At 41.1% G+C, this 21566-nt stretch overlaps 1 protein-coding gene across 1 annotated transcript; it reads right to left on the bottom strand.

Annotated features, from left to right (window-relative positions):
* Nucleotides 1–620: 620 nt before the first annotated feature.
* LOC113409105 (nesprin-2-like) lies at nt 621–19721 on the bottom strand (the record flags this gene model as incomplete). The annotated part of the gene is made up of 16 exons (XM_026662702.1): nt 621–776; nt 917–1051; nt 2845–3018; nt 3283–3441; nt 5698–5871; nt 7132–7287; nt 7670–7834; nt 8010–8197; nt 8714–8810; nt 12110–12266; nt 13489–13601; nt 15050–15214; nt 16226–16363; nt 17699–17800; nt 18652–18752; nt 19525–19721. Coding segments are annotated over 16 exons (2377 nt in total), but the record flags the coding sequence as incomplete, so codon positions are not given.
* Between the last annotated feature and the right edge of the window lie 1845 nt (nt 19722–21566).

Genomic DNA, 21566 nt, shown 5'->3' with positions numbered 1-21566 from the left:
AGAAAAGAAATATTTAAAAAAAAAAAAAAAAAAAGGGCAGATCTTGGGGAATACAGTGATGGCTAGGTTCACCTAAGGTGAAAAGAAAATTAAAGAAGAGATGACTGAGAAAGAGACATGAGTAAAAATGTTAAATGTAAACCAAAGTTTATTACACACTGTGTGAAATTTACCCCTGGGCTGAGGACTAGCACAGGCCTATCAACCATAAAGCACCACTTAAAGTCACGTGACTAGTTTGTGTGCAACACAAACAAGGAGTTAAACGGGGGCTTCTGTACAACCATTATTGGTAGAGTTAGCTCTATGGATAGGACCTTAGCCATGCAACTACTACATTGAATGGGAGCTACAGTGCACATCAAGTTTGTTTTTTCAATTATTACATTTTGAGTAATTAAGGATTAAAAATAAAACCAGCTGTAAGAGATGATTATAAAGTAAGGTATAAACTGAAAAAATGTAGCATTCTACTGCCAAGGAGGTGACTCTTTGAAAGCCTGCTTCATGCAGTGAAGGAACAGTCTGAAGTTAGAAAGAAAATTTAATGATAAAATGCAGAAGGATATACAATACAGTCACCAAGCAGAGAAGTTGAGGATAGCGTTTTTATACAGTACCTCGTGTTCTTTTATAAGTCCCTTGGTTTTACCCATGCTAAGGAGTTTCTTCTCTTTATTTATTTGCTTACTGAGTTTTGAAAAAGTTGCATTAAATTTCCCTATTTCAATTTCCATTATGAACTGAATACATGATATGATTTCACGATGAACTGCCTGCAAAGTACAGAAAGCACTGTCTCAGTGTGATGGTCATGGGGTGACAATGGGCTACAAAGCAAATACAAAAATTTGTTTTTCAAGAGACCAGGTCTGATAAGAAAAAGCAACTCATTCTCTTATGTATATTTTCTCACCTCCCATCTTTCACGAACATCTTTGCATCTTTCCTCCACTGCTAACTTTTCATGAGCTGGTGAAATATTTTTCAATTGGTCAGCTGCTTTCAAAAAATTTTCAAGAATTCCTGTGTCCAAAATGCTAAAAGCTTCCTGAAAAAAACAAAACAGAATTGACCTTCGCTTATGTATATCGTAAAACAATTTCATTATCATATCAAAACTATACAATAATGAATGGCAAGGTCCTTATTATTGGGCTGCAATGGCAAAAGGCCAGATTGTCCCAGGCCCTTGTGTGGAAGCATAGGCGGGCCAGAGTACAATTGCACTGCTGCACTTTCTGTGTCTGAAAATGAGCCAAGGACAACTGCAGCCCCTGCGCTTGGGAAAGTGCAGGTACAGCTCCCACAACACCTTTCACCGGAACATTTTGTACCAAGGGGGAGTGGACAAAATGGATCAGTGGCTATTCTCCCTCCTTATGCCCAGACAATGGGGCACACCTCCTATATGTGACAGGAAGCAAGGGAGGGGTCTGTGACTTTGTGACGGGGCGCCTGGCCCGCACTGGCCTTGAGGGGGTTAAAACCAGCCTAGGGAGGCTGAGCAACAGCCAGTCAAAGGAGGGGCTGCAGGGGAAACAGCCAATTAGGGCGGGGGCTGCAGACAGTTAGGGCGGCAGATGGACTAGCCAATCAGGGCCCAGTCGGCCCATATAAAAGGAAGCTGCAGACCAGAGGGAGTTAGTCTGCTGCAAGGAGCCCTAGGGAAAAGATTGGCTTCCTAGAGGGTTACAGCGGGATCAGCACCTGGGGAAGGGCAGGTGCTAGCAGGAACCGGGGGAGCTAGGGAGAGCTTACAGGCTCGAGGCCCTGGGAAGAGGGAAAAGGAGCTGGAGCCAGAGGCAGGAGCAGAAGGAACTGACACTGCGGGGAAGTGGCCCAGGGAATAGAGACAGTGAGCTGGAAGGAAGAGGCAGCAGGAAGCTGTTGTTTACAGGGTCCCTGAGCCGGGGCCCAGAGTAGTGGGCAGGCCTGGGTGCTCCCCCCACCCTAACTAGCCGTTGAAGGAGTGGCCTGGCTGGGGACTGCCAAGTTGCTGTGAGGAGTGGCTGGACTCTTGGTGGGGGAGTCCGGCGGGGGGCGGAACCGGATGGTGACACAGACAGAGGGCTGTGCCACGAAGCAGACACCGAGAGAAAGGAGCCGTAATGGGTCTGCAGGCGGAGGCGAGGACGGGAGAGCCATCACCACCCGAGGGCATACTTGTGTGTCTGATGGCCACTTAGTCAGTCAACTTTCAAAGTTTTGATAATGCACTTACGACTAATAGCCAGATGTTTAATAGGGCATTGCTGGAAAAGGAGAGACCTCCTAGCATTAGTGGCATGGACAAACAAAGTTCAGGATATCCTTTCAATGGAAAAAATGAGACAGCCTTATTTTAGGATCAAGATTTTATAATGTGAGGTTACCATTTTGGGGATTTAAACAAAATACACTCAGATAATAACATAAAAATCCAGGTTGTGAGTAACATTTCTACAGAAAGTTCAGGTATGTTAATAATGATAAAACAACCCTGGCGCCAGCTCCTGGTCCCATGCCCAGCCTCACCTCCAGCCCCCCGACCGTGGCTCCACACCTGGCCCTGGCCTCTGGCTGCAGCTCTATTCCCAGACCCAGCCCTGCCCCCAGCTGAGGCACCAGCCTCAGCCCCCTTACCCATGTCTGCGTTTCCCCACCCCAGGAACCGCAGCCACACTCCCGGCCCCGGCTCAGAGTGCGAGGGGGGGTAGATGGGTAAGGGAGGGATGACCCTGAAAAATTTGGGGACCACTTGTGTAAGATTTTTTTTAGTCACAAAATCTCACTATGAAATAATGTGCTCTGATAGTCAAAAGCTTCATATGACACAGGTAGGAAGTAAATATTTGAACCCACCTCATTTTTTGAAATGTGCTCATCAGGGCTCACTTTTTGGCTAATGAGTTGCATAGCTTTTAAAATAGATGTTTCAAGCTCCTTCTGGGATTTTTCAAAATTGATCATGACCTCCTTTTTTGACAGAGTCTCTTCAGATTTGGGTGAGACAAGGTCTAGGTTATTCATGGCAGCCTAGGAAGAAAGACAATTTGTAGAGTGTGCATGAGTATCGTTAAAACAATTAAAATATTCCTTTATAACATGACTCAAGTTTCTCAGCTTTGGATATTAATTTTGAAATCTTTTCTCATTTTGCACCTGACAAGAGAAGAGTCGCTCAAATATTTTAAAAATATTTATATTTTACATGGACCCTAAAAGACGTTTTTCTAACCATTTAATACTACAGATAAGGATATCTGTGTACTGAATATGATAGTGATAGGGAACAGAGACCTGGAGTCTCTCTCTGACTTCTTTAATTCGTGTCGGTAGCCCAGCTGTCTCAAAATCCGGGAGGGACACCTGGCTTGAAATATTACGTGTCAAAACTTGCAAGATTTCTTCTGCTGCAGCAACTTGTTCTTGGCACAAGGTCCTTCTGGCAATTAGGATCTGTTTAGATGAAACACAACAGAAGTCTTCAATATTAAATATTATTATTTATATCATTTAGCTTTAGGAACTGAATTGAAAGGCAAGGATTGCTGAAAAGTAGGCAATATTTGGTTACATATGGACCATGCTTTGCAATTACAGGTCATTATCTTGTAGTCCAAAGTATCAACATCTGGGGGAGTGGGTCTGGCGCCAACCAAAAAAGAAAGCAGAGAAAACAAGTTGTCAAGCCATCTAATTCCATTGTGATGCGGTATCCACCCCACACAAGACCTGAAGGGGTCAAGATGGCTAGGTAGGCCAATTAACTGTCCAGGCTGCACCTGAAGGAAGAGCCAGGGAGCAGGGATTAATTAGAGGAGGCTCAGCTGGATGGGAACAGGAGGCGACTGTGTAAAGCCCAGGAGCTGAGAGCAGCTGGAGGCTCAGGGAAGTAGTCTGCAGTCAGTCATTCCCTGGGAGAAGGGAGTTGTGCGGCTGGCAACCCCAGAGTGTGGGGAGAGCCAGAAACACAGCGAAGGCTCAGGGGAAAAGCAGCAAGACAGACCTTGGCTGCTGAAGAGAGGGCCCCTGAGATGGAACCTGGGGTAGAGGGCGGGCCCGGGTTCCCCTACCAGCCACTGGGGAAGTGGAGATTGGACTGCCCGGGATAGTTTGTGCTGAAATACTTCGATACCCTGAAAGGTGAGGACGATAGTGACGTGCCTGGAGTGCCAAGTCACGAAGAGGAAGCTGCAGCTCTTGGAGCGAGAGGGTCCACAGGATGGAGAGAGCGCCAGAGGAGGGCACAGCACCTGGAAGGAGCTAATCCCTAAAGTGGCCAGGAGAGACGCCCCTAGCAGTGAGTGGACCCTGTGACATCCATACACATATTTGACTTGTACTTAACTTCTGTGATTGTACTTGCTATCACTGTTATATGTTATTTTTCTTTGCCTAACCTTCTATTTTAAAGTATCTTTAAAATATGCTTGTATACATACAACCTAGTAACTGAACATACAAAGCACACATTTGCATGTGCATTGTCTGATCATGAAAATGTGTACACACAGCAGTAACTGTATCATGTGAATAGTCCCACTGAAGTAAACAGAAAGTCTCATATGAGCAAAGTTACTTGTGTGTATATTTGCTTGCAGAATAGAGCCCCAAATGTGCACTCCGCTGTTTAGAAAACATGCTTGGATATTTTGAAAGCACAGCTTACACCGCTGGGTTTGGATATTTATCACTGTGTGTCTTTGAGAGCTCTTTTGATCTATGAATATTCACCTCATTTTCAAACTGTCCATTACCATTCCTCTGATGATAATCTATGCTTTATTAAAAACGTCTCTATTATGTACTGCAAGTGAAGCAAGGACTTGATCTTGTATACTCATGGGGGACATTATGTTACAATCTTATTGAAACACAACTCATAGAAATTTAAGAGCATTTTTTGTCACTTTCACATTTTTAACAAGCAAATGTCACACTGAGAATGGGATTTAGTTTATATACATGCACACACATTCTGAAAATTCATGTACATTCTTTTAACATGCCTATACCTCCTAATACTGTAGACTTTACCCAGAGTAGGAGTGCACAATCTCTAAGTAAAATAACCCTGAGACTAAAAACAAAGATCCCTCCCTCCTTCCCTCTTTACAGAGTGGATGTTTGAATCCATTTCCCACAGGGTCAGATGCACAAAGTACATAGCAGGCAGCTGATTCACATGCCAGCCAGAACTCTCTACAGGTCCCCCCTCCAGCCAAGGAGAGCTGATGGGATAAAGTGCTTCCTCCCCGGGGGATAAATGCATTGCCTCTGCAGTAAATATTATCACCCGCATTCATCACACCCTCACTTCATTAATTTCCAGGGTATTAGTCAGCAGGGCGTTTGCTGGATTACTGAGGGGGCGGGAGCGCCTTTATCACACAACTGTAACCAGTTGAAGAATAGGACTGAGATCCTTCTTTAGACTGTGACTGAAATCTGGGAGTGACGATGTTTGGGGGAAAATGCAGTTACCATGATGGGATACTCAGGACTCTGACAGGAGCCATCCTGAAAAACAATCTTAGACAACTAACCTAGTCCTAGCAATATTACAGCACCTCCTTCCCTTAGTTAGCCATTTATTAATACAAACTCCATTCTCATTCCTGCTTCATTTAACACAAGCCATTGAATTCATAACTCAGGTCTGAGAATCTGATGAATGGGTAGATATTTTAAACTTTATATTTGCATTTCTACCTGTAAAGATTGTTCTGTTGAGCTTCCCACGCATCCTTCATGTTTGATCGTCTCAAGAAGGCATTCTGTTTCTGTGGCCCAGTTTTCTACTCCTTTGAGAAGCTCTTCCATTTTCTCCACTCTGGGCAGAAGCTCAGTGGCCTGTTCAGTTACATCTGCATCCTTTTCTCTAAGCTGAGAACATGGAACACTTAGACTCTTAGCAAAGTTAGTATTTGTAAAACGCTCAGAATTCCTTCCCCCCCCCCCCCCAACCTACATTTCCAGCATTTACTCAGCCATTGGGTTACTTTCTGGCTTTCACTCTGTGACCCAAGAACTTCTTAATGCAAACTGACAAGGGAGCGCAATGGGGTTACAGGAATCTCCTGATTCTGGTATGCACATTCTGGTTCACCAAAGAATGACATGTGAGGTCTCAAATGAAAGGTGGTGTCACTCTGGTCATCAATATCATTGTGAAATTTATGTACAGGTGTTCTGTATAAACTGAAAACATGTTCTTAAAGTCTGTATCAAGGTACTAGTCACCAGAAAAGGTGAAAAACAGGTTTTCTGTCAGACAGGCTACCTGTTTACATGTAAATTGAGTATTTTCTTGTTCACAGTGGATCCTCTCACCAGTCTGAACTGAATGCAAATGAAGGATTGTAAGAAAGAATCTAACAGGAAAATAAATGCAGCGGGAGAAGAGAATCTTATCTTGAGTGTGGGACATCACATTTGCTTCGTGAAAGATGGGTCTCAACCAGGCTTGGTTGAGAATTCTGGAGAGAACTTTGGTTCAGATACTCTCTTGTCAAAAGAAGAGTAACTTGTCAGTTAAGTATAGGCTCTAGAAAGCATGTTATGATTTTGTTTAATATGTACCCATTTGTTTCCAATATTCTTACTCACTATTACTTGAATCGCTATTCTGTGGTAAACTTATTCTTGTTTTCACTATAATTATATCTAAGTGCTGTGGTGATAAGCAAAGTGCTGGTCCTGAGTTGAATCTTATAGGCCGGTGAGTTCTGTTCCTGTGGGAATAGCAGGCCTGTAATTTTGTAAGTGTTCTGGGGAACAGGGGCTGAACACTGCAGAGAACTCTGAGTACTCAGGGGTTACTGTGTGCCTATCGCTTCCTGTACAGAGAGAGTGAGACCTGTGGACACCTGAAAGGCCATGCTTGTGCTGCCACATACGGTTTCAGGGAGCTGATCTACAGCAGGCAGAGACAAGACTACTTCACACTAAGAGCAGGTAGTGGTGAGGTGCCTCACAGCCCTGGGTACCCCTGGGGACCATCACATACAACCCGAGGAGCATAGGTGGAAACTGGGACTGAAGTGGAGATGCAGTGCCCAAAAAAGTGGGGCTGTATATTCAATAGATAAAACTACCCAAATTTAAGTGCTGATATTCAGATTAGAATATAGGAGAACTTTTTACCTCTGCATTCTGAATGTGTTTCTTACTAGCCTCCGTTGATATATCTGCTGTAACACTGAGTGCATTTGGCACTGCCTCGGCAGGAGACTGAGAATTTCCATTACTGTCAACAACTGACTTCTTTTGCTCTTCTTGCATTCTCAGTAATCTCATCTCCTGTGAAAATGTTGCATAGCATTTTATATTATCATTTATTTTTGATCATTTATTGGCACAACAGTATCATTAATAAATACACTTTTTAAGGGCTCATCTAGAAAACTGAAACAAGGGGCGCTCGTATATTGTCAGCCATATACACCATTGCATTCAGTGCTAACAGAGGACTTTTACACAAAGAGGCAGTGACAGTTACAACTGGGAACCTGTGTGTATTGCTTGCTTTACCTGCTCCAAAATGGATAACACTGAATTGTATGGAAGATTATTGATCTATAAATAACAATTGATCATTATACTGTTAAAAATACAGCTGTGCTTTTGAAATCTACATAACAAAATGATCACATGAAAGGAAAACAGAGCTGCAGTTACTTACAAACTGTGTTCTCTTTATAAATTTAGCCCATCTTGTGTTCAGTTTTTTCAGTTCTTTAGAAATATCTGATCCCACTTGCTCATTGCTGACTTCAATTAAGAAGTTTCCAGCTTCATTTAAGGAACCATGCACTGAGTTCCAGTCTGCCAGAATCTCAGTGGGGACCTATAGAGATGCATTGAAAGGATTAAAGACACACCATGCAGTTCTTTAATATATTTCCCAAAACAATAATAATAATTTGCACTTATAGTGCTTTTCATCCATAGACTTCAAAGTGCTTTAAAAAGGTAAACGAGTATCTTTATGCTTAATCACAAAGAGACATTCAATCAAATACCTTTTTAAGATGTCCTTTTCGTGTTTCATCCAACCATGTCTTCAGTAAATGAATGTTCTCCATATAAGTAGCCCAAGAACATAGAACTTTTTGTAGGACAGTGTTTACATTGTAAATATATTCTCTGCACATAGAAATCTTAGAGTCTACCATCTTAAATAGTTTACTAGTGTCTGGAGGATCACCAACTAGAATATTAAATACATGATAAAACAAATGTTAGAAATAGACACTGATTCACATTAATAATTTCAAAATAATATTAAGCATATTTCTCAATTGCTTGGAAACTGCCAAAATAGAGAAGTGAATCCTTCCTCATTTGGGTGCTGAAGGGGAATATCATTAACTGTTTGGAAAAACATAAACCAACTAAACAAAACCAACATTCTGCAGAAAATAAAAGAGGGGTAGCCGTGTTAGTCTGTATCCACAAAAACAAGGAGGAGTCCGGTGCCACCTTAAAGACTAACAGATTTATTTGGGCATAAGCTTTCGTGGGTAAAAAACCCACTTCTTCAGATGCATGGAAGGTTTTTTACCCATGAAAGCTTAGGCCTAAATAAATCTGTTAGTCTTTAAGGTGCCACCGGACTCCTCGTTGTTTTTTTAGAAAATAAAAGTATCAGGAATTTAAAACATTAATAATGATCAGTTTAAAGCACAACTCTTATTAAAGTATTATGTTATTTCCATGCACTTACCTAAGACATTCGTGCTTATGTTTTTGTTTTTCATGTCTTCACATATTTGAAAAGCAGTTTCTAGTTGAGCTGTGACTCCCCTTTCTTCAATAAAATCCTGCCCAAAGTGAAAGGGAATTGAGATGTGTAATACTGACTGACATAAAAATATGTAGAAAATTCAGTTGGTGATCAATTATTTTTTAGAACATGAACCCAGAAGATATAGGCCAAACATAAACAGAGCAAAATCAAGTTACTTCCACTGCATCCCATCCCCCACCCTTTGTATGAATTATGCCTATTATAGCGCCTGATCTTGCAAACTGTTACTTCTGTGAGTAATCCTAACTCATGCATTGAGGGTTTGTCTACACAAACACTTAGGGTATGTCTACACTAGAAGCACTGCTATAGTGTAGACAATCACTACAGTGATGGAGGGGGTTCTTCCATCACTGCAGTAAATCGTTCATTGACCTAGCACTGTCTACACTGGGACTTAGGTCGGCTTAACTGAGTATCATAAGGTGTGAATTTTTCACACCCCTGAGTGATATAGCTAGGTTGACCTAACTGTCTACTTTAGGCATAGGCCAGCCCTTAATTCACAGCAAGCTGGGGCGTGAATCTACCCCATACCAATCTGCCATGGAATAACTGTTTGAGTGGACCCTGCTGAAGCAAATTAATAGTTCATTGATAAGCGTTGATCAAGTCCCATTTCAAAGAGGATTAGATCAAAGCGCATTAATAAACAGTGAATGCATGTCACCAGAGTCCACACAGTTAGTCCTCAGCAGGCTAGTGCGGGGTAGGTTCACACCCCAGTTTACTATGAACAATTGTTCATGTAGACAGACCCTTAGGCCATTGACTCAAAGAGACCACAGTACTTGTCTGAGTCAGGATAAATCATTTCTGAATTAAGTTCTTAGATCATAAACTCCTTGGGGACGGCGTTAGTTTCCGAAAAGCCTATAAAGTGCCCTGGGCACCTATGGCACCACAGAATTAATACACAGGACTTCTGGTTTGGGGGATTTATTAAGTTCATTTTTTTAGGATTACTTTTTGCAATTTTTGAATTGTATGTAGATGTCCAAAAATCAAGGGGTTTCACAACTTTGTTACTATATACTATATGTTCCCTAGTGCACTTTAACACATCACTGTTTCAAACAGCACTACATTTATGCACCCTAGGGAACCTTTAGTGTGCACCAGCAGGGTCAACATGGTCCAATTAATGAGCAACACTTAGGCTTGGTCTACACTAAACCCCCAAATCGAACTAAGGTACGCAACTTCAGCTACGTGAATAACGTAGCTGAAGTTCGAAGTACCTTAGTTCGAACTTACCTCGGTCCACACGCGGCAGGCAGGCTCCCCCGTCGACTCCGCCGTACTCCTCTCGTCTAGCTGGAGTACCGCAGTCAACGGCGAGCACTTCCTGGTTCGACTTATCGCGTCCAGACAAGACGCAATAAGTCGAACCCAGAACTTCGATTGCCAGCCGCCAAACTAGCGGCTGGGTGTAGACATACCCTTAGTGTACTTTAGAAATCACACCTCCAGTCTGCATTACTGCTCTGTATAGACAATCTCTTAAATACCAATAACAATTTCCGGTGTTTTTCTGGTGTTTATTGGATAAACATGGATTTTTTTTATATCAGGTATGTTTTATTGCTGTTTATCAGTTAAAACCAAAAATCAAAAGCCCAATAATACATTATAATAGTAAATCTGTGTTAACAATACACCAAGGGGCCAGATGAAACTGACAAAATCCAAGAAACTCAGAGTAAAGGCTAAATTTCAATTTTCAATCCACGTTATGGGTTATTATTACTGATGTCTTCAAGAACAGTGTGATTTTACACAACATGTTGCCCCATCCTGCACTTCTAATGCAGGCAAAATTCTCCCTGATTCTAATTGGAGAATTGCCTGTCTAAGGACTGTAATGTTGAGCCCCATATGTGCTGTAATAACCAGTCGCAAAATGGGAGGTAAGCACAAAATGTAATCAGACAGGTCAACTCATCCGCAACGAGGACCATAAGGATATGTGCATATTGGGGAGGAGGAGAAAGAAGGGCTGCTGAGTATTACTCTCGGGGACTAGCAGGAGGTGGCAGACGGCTTCTACATTTAGAGTCCTGCTGCTGCAGAATTGTGACAGGAGGCACAGCAGACCACCTGCTGTCCTGCGTGAAGTATTTGTGAATTTGAGGCAGGGAGTGGGCTGATATTGCTGGCCCTCGTATACTACAGGAGGAAAGGAGGCTAGTCAACTGTCCCCGAAGACAATGACAGAAGAGAGGAGGTCACAGACAATCACATCATCAGAAGAGAGAGAGAGAGAGATAAATGGGGGAGAAGGGGGAGTATTCAGAGCCTGTCATGGAGAAGGTATCTTGGCTCATGGCTTTTGCTCAAAATCCTGCAAAAACTCATCACTTTCATAGGATCTGGACTCACAATCAAATGAAACTCAGTGGTTTGGACTGAGTTTTGCTTTGGAGTTCTTGGGTTCAAATGAAATTGAAACTTAAGAGTGAAATCACTCTCACTGGATCCAACAAAAAAAAGCCTCACTGAATCCAGGCCAGAGCCAAACCAGAGTGTTTTATGAAACTCTGGGAAACTGTAACCAGAAAAGAGATACTGAAAAAAAGATGGAGGGAGGAAAGAAATGCAGCATAAGGTGTATTATTGTAAACATTGTCCATACTGGCAGGGTCCATTTTAGTGAAAGATGATGGTCACAATCACATGGTCACATTTAGCACAGTGTGCATAGCATGAGTACAACAGCCTTTGATCATTTATTTCAATGAGCAAAATTAACCAGCTTCAGAAAGGGGGTTAGTCCTTCATCACTCTATATGTTTCTCCTTGCTGTACAGTGACAAACTGCTGGGTGGTCATAAATAACATTTTCATTCCATAGTTGTTTGTAGTGTTGTTATAGCATGTTGGTTCCAGATATGAGAGAGGCAAGGTAGGCAAGGTGATGGCTTTTATTGGACCTTCAACTGGTGGAAGAGGTACAAGCTTTAGAGCTACACAGAGCTCTGTACCTTTCCACCAGTAGAGGTTGGTCCAATAAAAGCTATTACCTCACCTACCTTGTCTCACCTTTATTGCAGTCTGAAGTGTATTTTAGCTATATGAGGCATACACATATCTACAGCAAAATGAGAAGATGAACATGGTGATAGCAAGGTCTTTTATAAAGATACAGGTTCAACCTGAAACCCACCCTCCTTTGCATAAATATCAAATTGCCTCCAGCTACGAGAGTCCATGCTGGATGGAGTTAGATCTAAGGCTGTATCCAAGAGGGCAACTACCACCAGTTTAAATTGGAGAACAGTTGCCAGAAATATAAACTATTTTTAAGCTTACATGCCAATCTCTCAGCAACAACTCCACAGATTCCTTAGTCCCATATTTGATATCCCTGATATTTAACTTTAATGTCACTTCATCTGAGATAGCTGAGCACAGGCAGTAGTGGTATTCTAGAAGTATGCTGAAGTTTGAAGACTGGATATTGCTGAATCTGGAAAACAGTAGAGTTTTGGAATTAAACTGGACATAATGAGCCATTCATTTACAGAGAGAGACCTCTAACCTAAAAATTACCTGAATTCCAGATATATGCAAACACAGTCCCTACTGTTGAAGAGGAAATAAATTCTAAAATATTTAGGGTTAATATTTTATTTATTATTATAAAGAGTTATTTAAGTGAATAATGACTTCAACGCCTTAATTTTTGGATGTCCAATTTAAGAAATCTTAAAAAGGGCTGATATTCAGAAAGTGCGGCGCATTCACTGTCTGAAAATCAGGCCCTTGAAAGGTGTCTCTAGTTCAGCACACAAAATCACTGGTCACTTTCAAAAATGTAGGCTTTAAACTGCATGATGATACCCTGATCAGCATAACTGAGATGGAACAAAACCAAATTAAAAGAGTTTCAGAATTTACACAAGTTCAATATAATGGTTAATTTTTAATGAGAAGATTAAAACTAATATTCCCCTACTAACTCATCTTCCGTTTTACTTGGACCAGTCTCACAATCCTCATACACCAAACCACCTCTTCCTTCCTCCAAAACCTACATCAAAACACAATTTTTTCACAAAGGTTTTCAAAATTGACCTCTGCAAAATCCTTACTCCAGTTTAAAGTCGTAGCAATGCCCATCTTACTACAGTACTAGCATGTGGCTGACCTGCTTTGCCTGTGTTTGTACTAGACAGTAACAAACGCCTTGAGGTAGGACCATGTTTCTGTATATGTTTGTAGAACACAAAGCACACTGTTGGTGCTCAACAAATAATAAAATCAGAGATGGCAGAATGATGCAGTCCAATTTTGAGCTAAGAGCTGACTTTGTCAACTGAACCTTAAATTCCAGAATTCTTTAGCAGATTCAAATTTTTAATTATTTAATAATACTTTGTACTTATAGTGCTTTCATCTGTAGATCTGCACATGATTTTAAAAGATGGGTAAGTATCATTATCCTTATTTTACAGATGGGGAAACAGGCACAGAGAAGTGATAGGAAAAGATCATGCAGCAAGTCAGTTGCAGAGTTGGGAACAGACCATTTATGCTTGTGCCATCTAAGTGCACAACAACTGAACACAGAAAACAAGTAATTGGAGTGTTTTTCCATAATGGTGCTAAGCTTGCTAAAAATAATAATTTAACTTAATATGAATTTAGTCAACTCAGGTGCCCAACAGGGTAAATCTGAGAATTGCAACCTTCTTTTCATGTCATCTAGCTTCTCAGTTGGTACCAGTGGCATATCCTTCTCATCTTTATTCTCAAAGGATTGAAGGCTGACCAAGTGACAGTCAAAATAATCCATCAAGCCCTGGAAAAAAATATTATAATTAAGATATTTCACTGCTAAGTATTGTATTTGGGAATATGCAATCCACTCCCATATTACAGTGGGAGCTATTAAGAAAATACATCTACCACAGGATCTCACTTCAGTTTTTATTCAGTACAGTATAAATGCATTTCCTACATTACCCCCAAATGTGAGTATTTACCACAGCATACCTCACCACTCTCTCTATATATAATATTGCATTAAGTCAATACTACCAGTGTTTGTTTACTTTTAAAGACACCCTCTCCACATACTGTAGTGCAGTATTACATCTTTTCAAAGTATGAAGCTCTTCCTTTGCCACGTTAGATTGACAGCAAGACCTTGTAAATAAATATCTTTAGTTAATTGTCTGATACTGTAAAATCACAATTTAAAAAAACATTTATCCCATTGATAATATATTAACCTTTTGATGGCAGAAGTTGGAATTTTTGCTGCAAATCTAATGGGAACATATCACAGGTGCCAGTTGCCAAAAGCAACAAATTGAACATACAAAGTACCCACATAGAAAGCCTCAGAGTACTGCACAACATTCCCATATGAATATTACTGATCACAATATGGAATGCAGCATTCCTGTAAACTACTATTAAATACTGATGCCACCTGGGAATTGCAGGTGATAAAAAGTGTGTGTCACAGATGAAGGGCACAGTTATAATTACAATATGTTAGAATTAATCATGTAATTAAAGACTATTATAATGTATATGTACAATGGGGACAAATTAAGGTTGCCTCAAGCAGTTCCCGGAAGCAGCGGCATGTCCCTTCTCCGACTCCTATGCGAAGGCACAGCCAGGCAGCTCTGCATGCTGCCCCATCTGCAGGCACCGCCCCTGCAGCTCCCATTGGCTGCAGTTCCCAGCAAATGGGAGCTATGGGTGTGGCGCTTGGGGCAGAGGAACCGTGCAGAGCGGAGCCCCCTGGCTGCCCCTATGCGTAGGAGCCAGAGGGGGGCCATGCCACTGCTTCTGGGAGCCACATGGAGCGGCCCCCGACCCTGCTCTCCATCTGGAGCGCCGGAGTGGGGCAAGCTCCAGACCCTGCTCCCCAGTGAGAGCTCGAGGGCCAGCTTAAAATGGCTGACAGGCCAGATGTGGCCCACAGGCTGTAGTTTGACCACCCCTGTGTTAATATGATCAAAATACATTAATTTACTCACTCTACCAAGGCTTTCTCTTACATCTCACCCCCATGAAGTCATAAAACTTTCCTACAAAACTCTGTACTTATCTGGTTACCCTGCCATTGTTCAAAATCAACAGCTGCTACCAAAGGCATCTTTAGAAGTACATATATTCTCCAAAAGAAATCAATCAATCCAGTAACCACATTCCCTCCCAAAAACTAACATCACTTCCATAGTAGGTGCTTTAGTGGGTCAGATTTAACAAGTCTTTTTTTATTTAACAAACCTTAAATAAGATAATTTTTTCTTTGAAGAGGGCCATTGCTTTACAGTGATCCTGCGAATCAGGTAAACCTTCTGCCAGCAGATGTTCTACCTCTTGGAGCCAGACCTCGATGCTGTCTAGCGGTGGGGGTAGTGCACGGTCCAGCTTTGTTTTCCATTCATTAATCTAAAAGACAAATACATGTCAATGGTAAAATCTCTCTCTTTGTTTCTTACCCTATTCTCAGGGGATTAGCAAGATTATTATATATAATACTTGTTAATCTGACGTTCTAACTACCTCACAGACAAATTTTGCGCTCAGTAGCAAGCAGGCAGTTCCCACAGCAGTCAAATGGGAGTCATTTGGGTGCATCCAAGGTCAGAATTAGCTCCCCTGCTTGCAATCTTCTTGGTGCTACAGGGAATTGAGCATTTTTTGTCGCTATACAATGACTAACAAAGTTTTGTCACAGGGAAATCTACCCAATGTTAGATGACGGATGACTTCTATCATGAGTAACGTGCTCTGACTGTCTTTCCATCAGTGTGGACCAAAAATGTCTGATCCACACTGGCCACTTATCAAGCAGAGAGATACTTGGTAGTATCAACCCTAGCCATTCCAAGCCTTAGTTCAGGGACAGTTGACATGAGCAAGCTCGTTACAAAGCACTATTCAATGGGATTAACAGTACTGCTATGGCAGAGTTGGAGAGTGCAGGAAGGCCACCCATGCCATGGAAAAAAATGTCTAGTCAGCTGCTGACTCTATTGCTCACTCTTTTCTCTGCTGCCTCATTATTGTAGCGCTAATTATGTCAAACCGAACATTTTAAGCAGAGATCGGCCCAAAACTCTGCATCTGAACGCTGCCAAGCTCAGAGGACAATCAGATCGAGATCATACTTTGCATGCTGCTAGCAGCCCTAGGATCAGATAGGCATAAAGAGAGCCACCCTCCTCCACCCCCAAACTCTCAATTTCTCCCCCACACCTTTGGAGCCCTGCACACCAGGCCCAGCTCAACTGGACCTCAGGATGGCGGCCAATATCTAAGTATAGTGATTCCTCCCCCTCCCCAAAAAAGGAGGAACATAATTATACTACAGTATAAATTCCTGGGGTGAGTTTTATCCTCTTCATAGAATGTGTTCACATTAACAACATAAACAGCAACTAGAAATACTTCTGTAACCTGGGAGGTTAGGTTATCCCATGCTGCTCTCATCCATTTCAGATCTTCATTTAGCTCAGGCACACTTCTTTTTGAAGACAACACTGGCAGAAAGGGTCTTTTCTCTTCATTAAACAATTCCATAAATGACAGCATTTCCTAGGGTTAAAATGGAAAGGCAATCTATAGTGGAAAACTACCACATGTAATAATTCCTAAAACCAGATATTACTGTTGGAAGTGAATTTCTGGCTCCCATTTACTTCAGTTGGTGTTCCAGATAAGGAATGATGGAATAATAAAACCACTGAGGTCAATGGGAATCAGGCACAATCATCTAACGGCAGTATCTGGGCCTTACAATATAACACTATAGCTGAATCTTTATTTAATATCATATTAATACATTATTCCCAAGCAAATGCACAGTAATAGCTCTAACTTTTTCTAGTGCTATAACTATTCAACTGTACTGAGAAAAATATCTTGTCTGAGACTAGGCATAGTCAACATGGGGAACTTGAAGGAGAGAAGGCTATTACATGTTAGATACAAAGCCTAAGTGTGCCACACAGGTTGGGGGGGGACATTTTAAAATCAATTACTTTTGCATTTTGGCTGTCAATGCATAGACTGTCAAGAGGGAAGTCAGACCAGCTGCGGAACATAAGAGTAAATCCAGCCTGCCTGACTCTGCATGGAACTTAAATAAGAGGAAGAGAAGAAAACACTCCTCCCTGCCTATTATTATATTCAATCACTTGTTTTCAGTCAGACTTTGTATGGGTTCATGTTCTCTCGGGCAAATTGTGACTATCACCCCACTATTAGTGTAGAGGGCCCTGGACTCAGCAGAACCACTAGCAAGGGAAAGCACTGCATAGGGACTGCAAGTCCCATACTCTTACAGAAGTATAGCTCCATGGGGTCTCCTTGATGGATGATGGGTTTGGGGGCAGGCTAGGGCCAGTGCAGTATGTGGATCCACTGGCCATTCTTCCCCTGCTCCTAAAGAGGGCAGAGTGCAACACCCATTAGGGGTTGCTGCAGCATTGAAGCTGCAATAGCACTCACTGTGTGGGGAAGGGGATAATTACTTCTCTAATGGCCCCATAAATCTCCCTTCTACATACTCGGTTACCTGGGCTGTACAAATGGAGGAAGCCATTCCCCTAAGGCATGAGTAGCAGCCAACATTTCCAGCAACCCTTCAGTGACAACAAACTGGTGTGAGACCTACAATATTATCACCATAGTAACTGAGAAGCATATATCTGCATTCCTTCTGGAGAGGGAATTTTATCTTAACCCTTCCTCGGTGACTTTGCTTTATTTACCAAATCCAGTGACAGATCTGTGATTTGTTGTTGTTGTTGTTAAATTTAAATCCTCAAATTGGACAATAACATGAAAAGCTACTTTTGGGGAGCTTATTTTAATATTTCTCTTTGCAAATACTATCATATTCAAAAATGTCATGTAAATGCTACTTACTTGAAATTTTCTATAGCATGTTTCATTTTCTGTATCAACCAACAACTTTGTTAACTTCTTCTCTTGTGTGGTCAGCCAGCTCAAGGCCTCTTTTACTTTTCCCTGGTAATTGGAGCAGAAAATTCCATTTTTGCATTCTGCAAGTCTTATTTTTAGTTTGCATTGTGCCATAAAACAACACACTAGTGAAGCCTTCCCACTCACTAAAGGTCTGTTCCAAAGCTCATTGAAATCAATGAAAAGACTTCCAGTGATTTAATGAGTTTTGGATCAGGCTCTACAAATAGATGAAAGCCAAAATCTTCAAACCTGGTGCCAGAAGTTAGTTTCCTGAATACAGTAAGGCAGCTTGAAACAAGTAGCCAGACTTCAGGGTGTTACAGGAACATTCTATCATATGTAAATAGTTGGTTAATAGATAAAGGTGCCAGTAGATGGCATTCAAGAACATACAGCATACATCCTGGGTTTTGTAGACCCAATAGAATTCTTGCTGTGCCCTCCAAATGGCTTTCTCTGGCTGCTCTTTATATCAGCTTCTAACAAGAAGGATCTGGGGTTGCTCAGCACTTTGGAAAATCAGTCTACTTCTATCTGGGTACCTCGCTATAAATTTGGGAGCTTGTATTTAGGCAACCAGGTCTGCAAATGTTGGCTGGAATACTTATGGACATCTTAACTAACAAAAAAGTGAACTTTGCGACAAAGTTTCTGTCTACACTATTAAAAAAATCTACCATGTTGGGGATTTTGGTTACAATAAGATAGGGACATCCAAGGTTAGAATAAGCTCAGTTGTGTCATTGTAGACAAGATCACGCCATGTTTTATAACTATGTTACTGAATCATGCTACAGGCTTTGCAAAGGAGGTGTTGAAATTCTCAGTCAGAGTTATGAAAAGCAAAAAGTACACTCATTTGGCTTGGTTCAATGATAAAAGAAATGACATACCTGCATGTCTTCTTCAGCCACAGGTAAACTTCTGGAATACTGCAGAAACTGAGCCACATAAGTCATGATAGATTTTTCATCTGGACTGATAACATCGACATCTGTGAGAGGTAGCACACTATTAGATCATTCCTGCATATTTCTCAGTTTGATTGTACAACTATATTCTACAGAACAATCATGAAAATTTACCAATTACAAATAAATTTATTTTCAGCATTTCAGTTAAAATTTCACTGAGAAAAACAGTATTAAATTGATTTTTTTCCTCAGGAATATTGTAATAGAAAACAGCAAATTAGAAAAGAAGTGGGCAATTGTTAACATCATCATCATGCAGCTTTATATTCTTTCTTCTAAAGGATGTTCCTGTAATTGTTGCCAAGTCAAAACTTCTATTAGTTCAGGTTCCCTATGAACTATTCTGCAACGAATCTCAGGTTAGAGCATTCTTACTTTTATCATAAAGATCAGTATTTCATTTTACACCCCAATCATCACAGTGATTAAATATTAAAAATTCTATTTAGGTACATGTACACTGCAAAAGAAACCCCCAACAGCAAGTCTCAGACTCTAGCTCAACTGACTTGGGCTTGTGCTACAGAGCTAAAAATAGCAGCCCACTTAGGCTGGAGCCCAGGATCTGAAACCCACTCCTGTCACAGGGCTTTAGCCTGAGTGGGAATGTCTATGCTGCTAGTTTTAGCCCATAGCGTGAGCCCTGAGCCTAAGTCAGTTGACCCAAGCTTTGGAACTTGCTGCCACAGGTTTTTTTCACAGTGTAGACGTATCCTTTGTTATAAACGGACCTTGGTTTGACAGTATCAGCATCAGACCATATACCAAGTATATGCAAAATAGATCATTTACCTTCAGGTTCAAGAAGTCTTGGAATATTTAATTCATGTTCTGCAATTTTAAAAGCCTCCTTCAAATTTTCTTTGTTGGCTCTACCCTTTGCTCTGTCCATGTCAACTAAATCTGGTCTTAAGGCATGGATGATAGCTAAAAAAGCCAGTCCATTCCTCCAGCTTGATTTGAAATCTGCCACTTTGATAGATCCATGCCTGCCCCAAAATCATAAAGAATAAAATGTCATGTTCTGTTTTCTCAAAATATTTAATATTCAGTTATCAATACAATGTAAACCATGTCAGACTGGGCCTAATCCAAATCCCACTCGAGTTACTGGGAATCTTTCCAATGAATTCTGTGCAAGCTGAGTCAGCCCCATTATGCGCGGTCAATATAATCGGTCCAACAAACTTAAAAACTGAAATATTTTTCATTGCTTAGTATCATGCTGCTTTTACTTCTTGCTGTGTGCTGCAAGGGCATTTTGATGACCAAATTTTCTTTTTTTATTTATTACGTTTAAGGCATCTATCAATGCCTTTTACAGCACAAAAAACAACAAATGAAACACTAAGCTTAGCCAAGTGCAACCCAGATATTTTTCTACAAGCTAATAGGGGTCAGGCATCTTGCTACCTGAGGCCTTTTTGAAAATCCCAGCCTTAAATGTATTACATTATTTTTGGAAATATTTTTTTTTCCAAAATGTTCAACTGAATTAGGACTAGAGAAATGAAAAAAAAAATATTTAGAGAGGGATCCCACAATTTCTACAATGCATCTGGTGTCTAGATGATAACTGATGTACACAGAAGATGCACGAGTCACAATGAGTACCGAGAAAACAACTTCTCAAAAAACGGTTTCTGTATAGTGGATATGATGGTATCTGAACAGGGGTTAACGCAGAGTGTCAGTGATCTTTCATGATTAAAACATGAGGGTCCATTGATTTAAAAACCAACGTTGGTCTTATATATATGTTATAGCAGTCACTGATATGTTAAACCCACTCTAATCGCAATCAAATAGATTATACCTTTGCTGAATAAAGGCGGGCAAAAGAAAAATGATGATTAGGAAAGAGAGAGCTTGTATTTACACGCAAACCCCATAGCCTTAATAAAACAAATGAAAAATATAGAAAATGTAAGAAAGATTCAACTCCTGACAAGTGCTGTATATACATCCAACAGAAAGCACCTGCTGTGCTGACAAACACTCTAAAGAGGGTGACCAGATGTCCCGATTTTATAGGGACAGTTCCGATTTTTGGGTCTTTTTCTTATATAGGCTCCTATTATCCCCCACCCCCGTCCCGATTTTTCATATTTGCTGTCTGGTCATCCTAACTCTAACCTCCCACTAATATGAATGGATCATTAGTGGGGTGACACCTGAAAAGGTAACCTGGAGAGCTAGAAAGAAAGGGCTGAGGTTTTGGTAATATTTTTTAAAATGTATTTGTGCCAGGCAGTGGTTTTTCAAAGAAATTCAAATGTAAAGCCCTGATCTTGCAAAACCAAATGCACATGATTAGCACTCTCATTTAAGTCAATGGAATGACCTGCAGCGTGTCAAGTTAAGCAGGTGTATAAATCTCTGCTGGAGCAGAGCCTGAGCCTTCTTAACTCTATAAAAAGTCCCTAGCTCATGAGACGCCTTCTTTTGACTTGTGCAGTGTTCTGGGGGGGAAATGCATGAACTGGGATGCTGATTCTTTTCTAGGCAGTCTGCTTTTTTTGTTCAACAAATTCTTGGACGATTAGTGTAACTTTGTTACTAAGAGAACCAGTAAATGCTAATCCAACAGGATTAAAACTGGCAAAGCATGCAAGCATTGCAGTAGGCACATTACACAGAGAATGGAGACAGCTGATAAAAAAGAAAGCCAAACAAGCCAATTTATTTATCAGTGTTTTATTTGTACAGTTAGCTTAGGGTTACCATACGTCCGGATTTTCCCGGGCATGTCCGGCTTTTTGGGATTCAAATCCCCGTCCGGGGGGAAATCCCAAAAAGCCGAACATGTCCGGGAAAATCCGGCGCCGCTGGGC

Source organism: Terrapene carolina, unplaced genomic scaffold (assembly GCF_002925995.2).
Source record: "Terrapene carolina triunguis isolate 2854851 unplaced genomic scaffold, T_m_triunguis-2.0 Scaffold29726, whole genome shotgun sequence".
Lineage (NCBI taxonomy): Eukaryota > Metazoa > Chordata > Testudines > Emydidae > Terrapene > Terrapene triunguis.
Note: the sequence above shows the minus strand (reverse complement) of the source record. Positions and strands in the feature narration are given on the sequence as shown.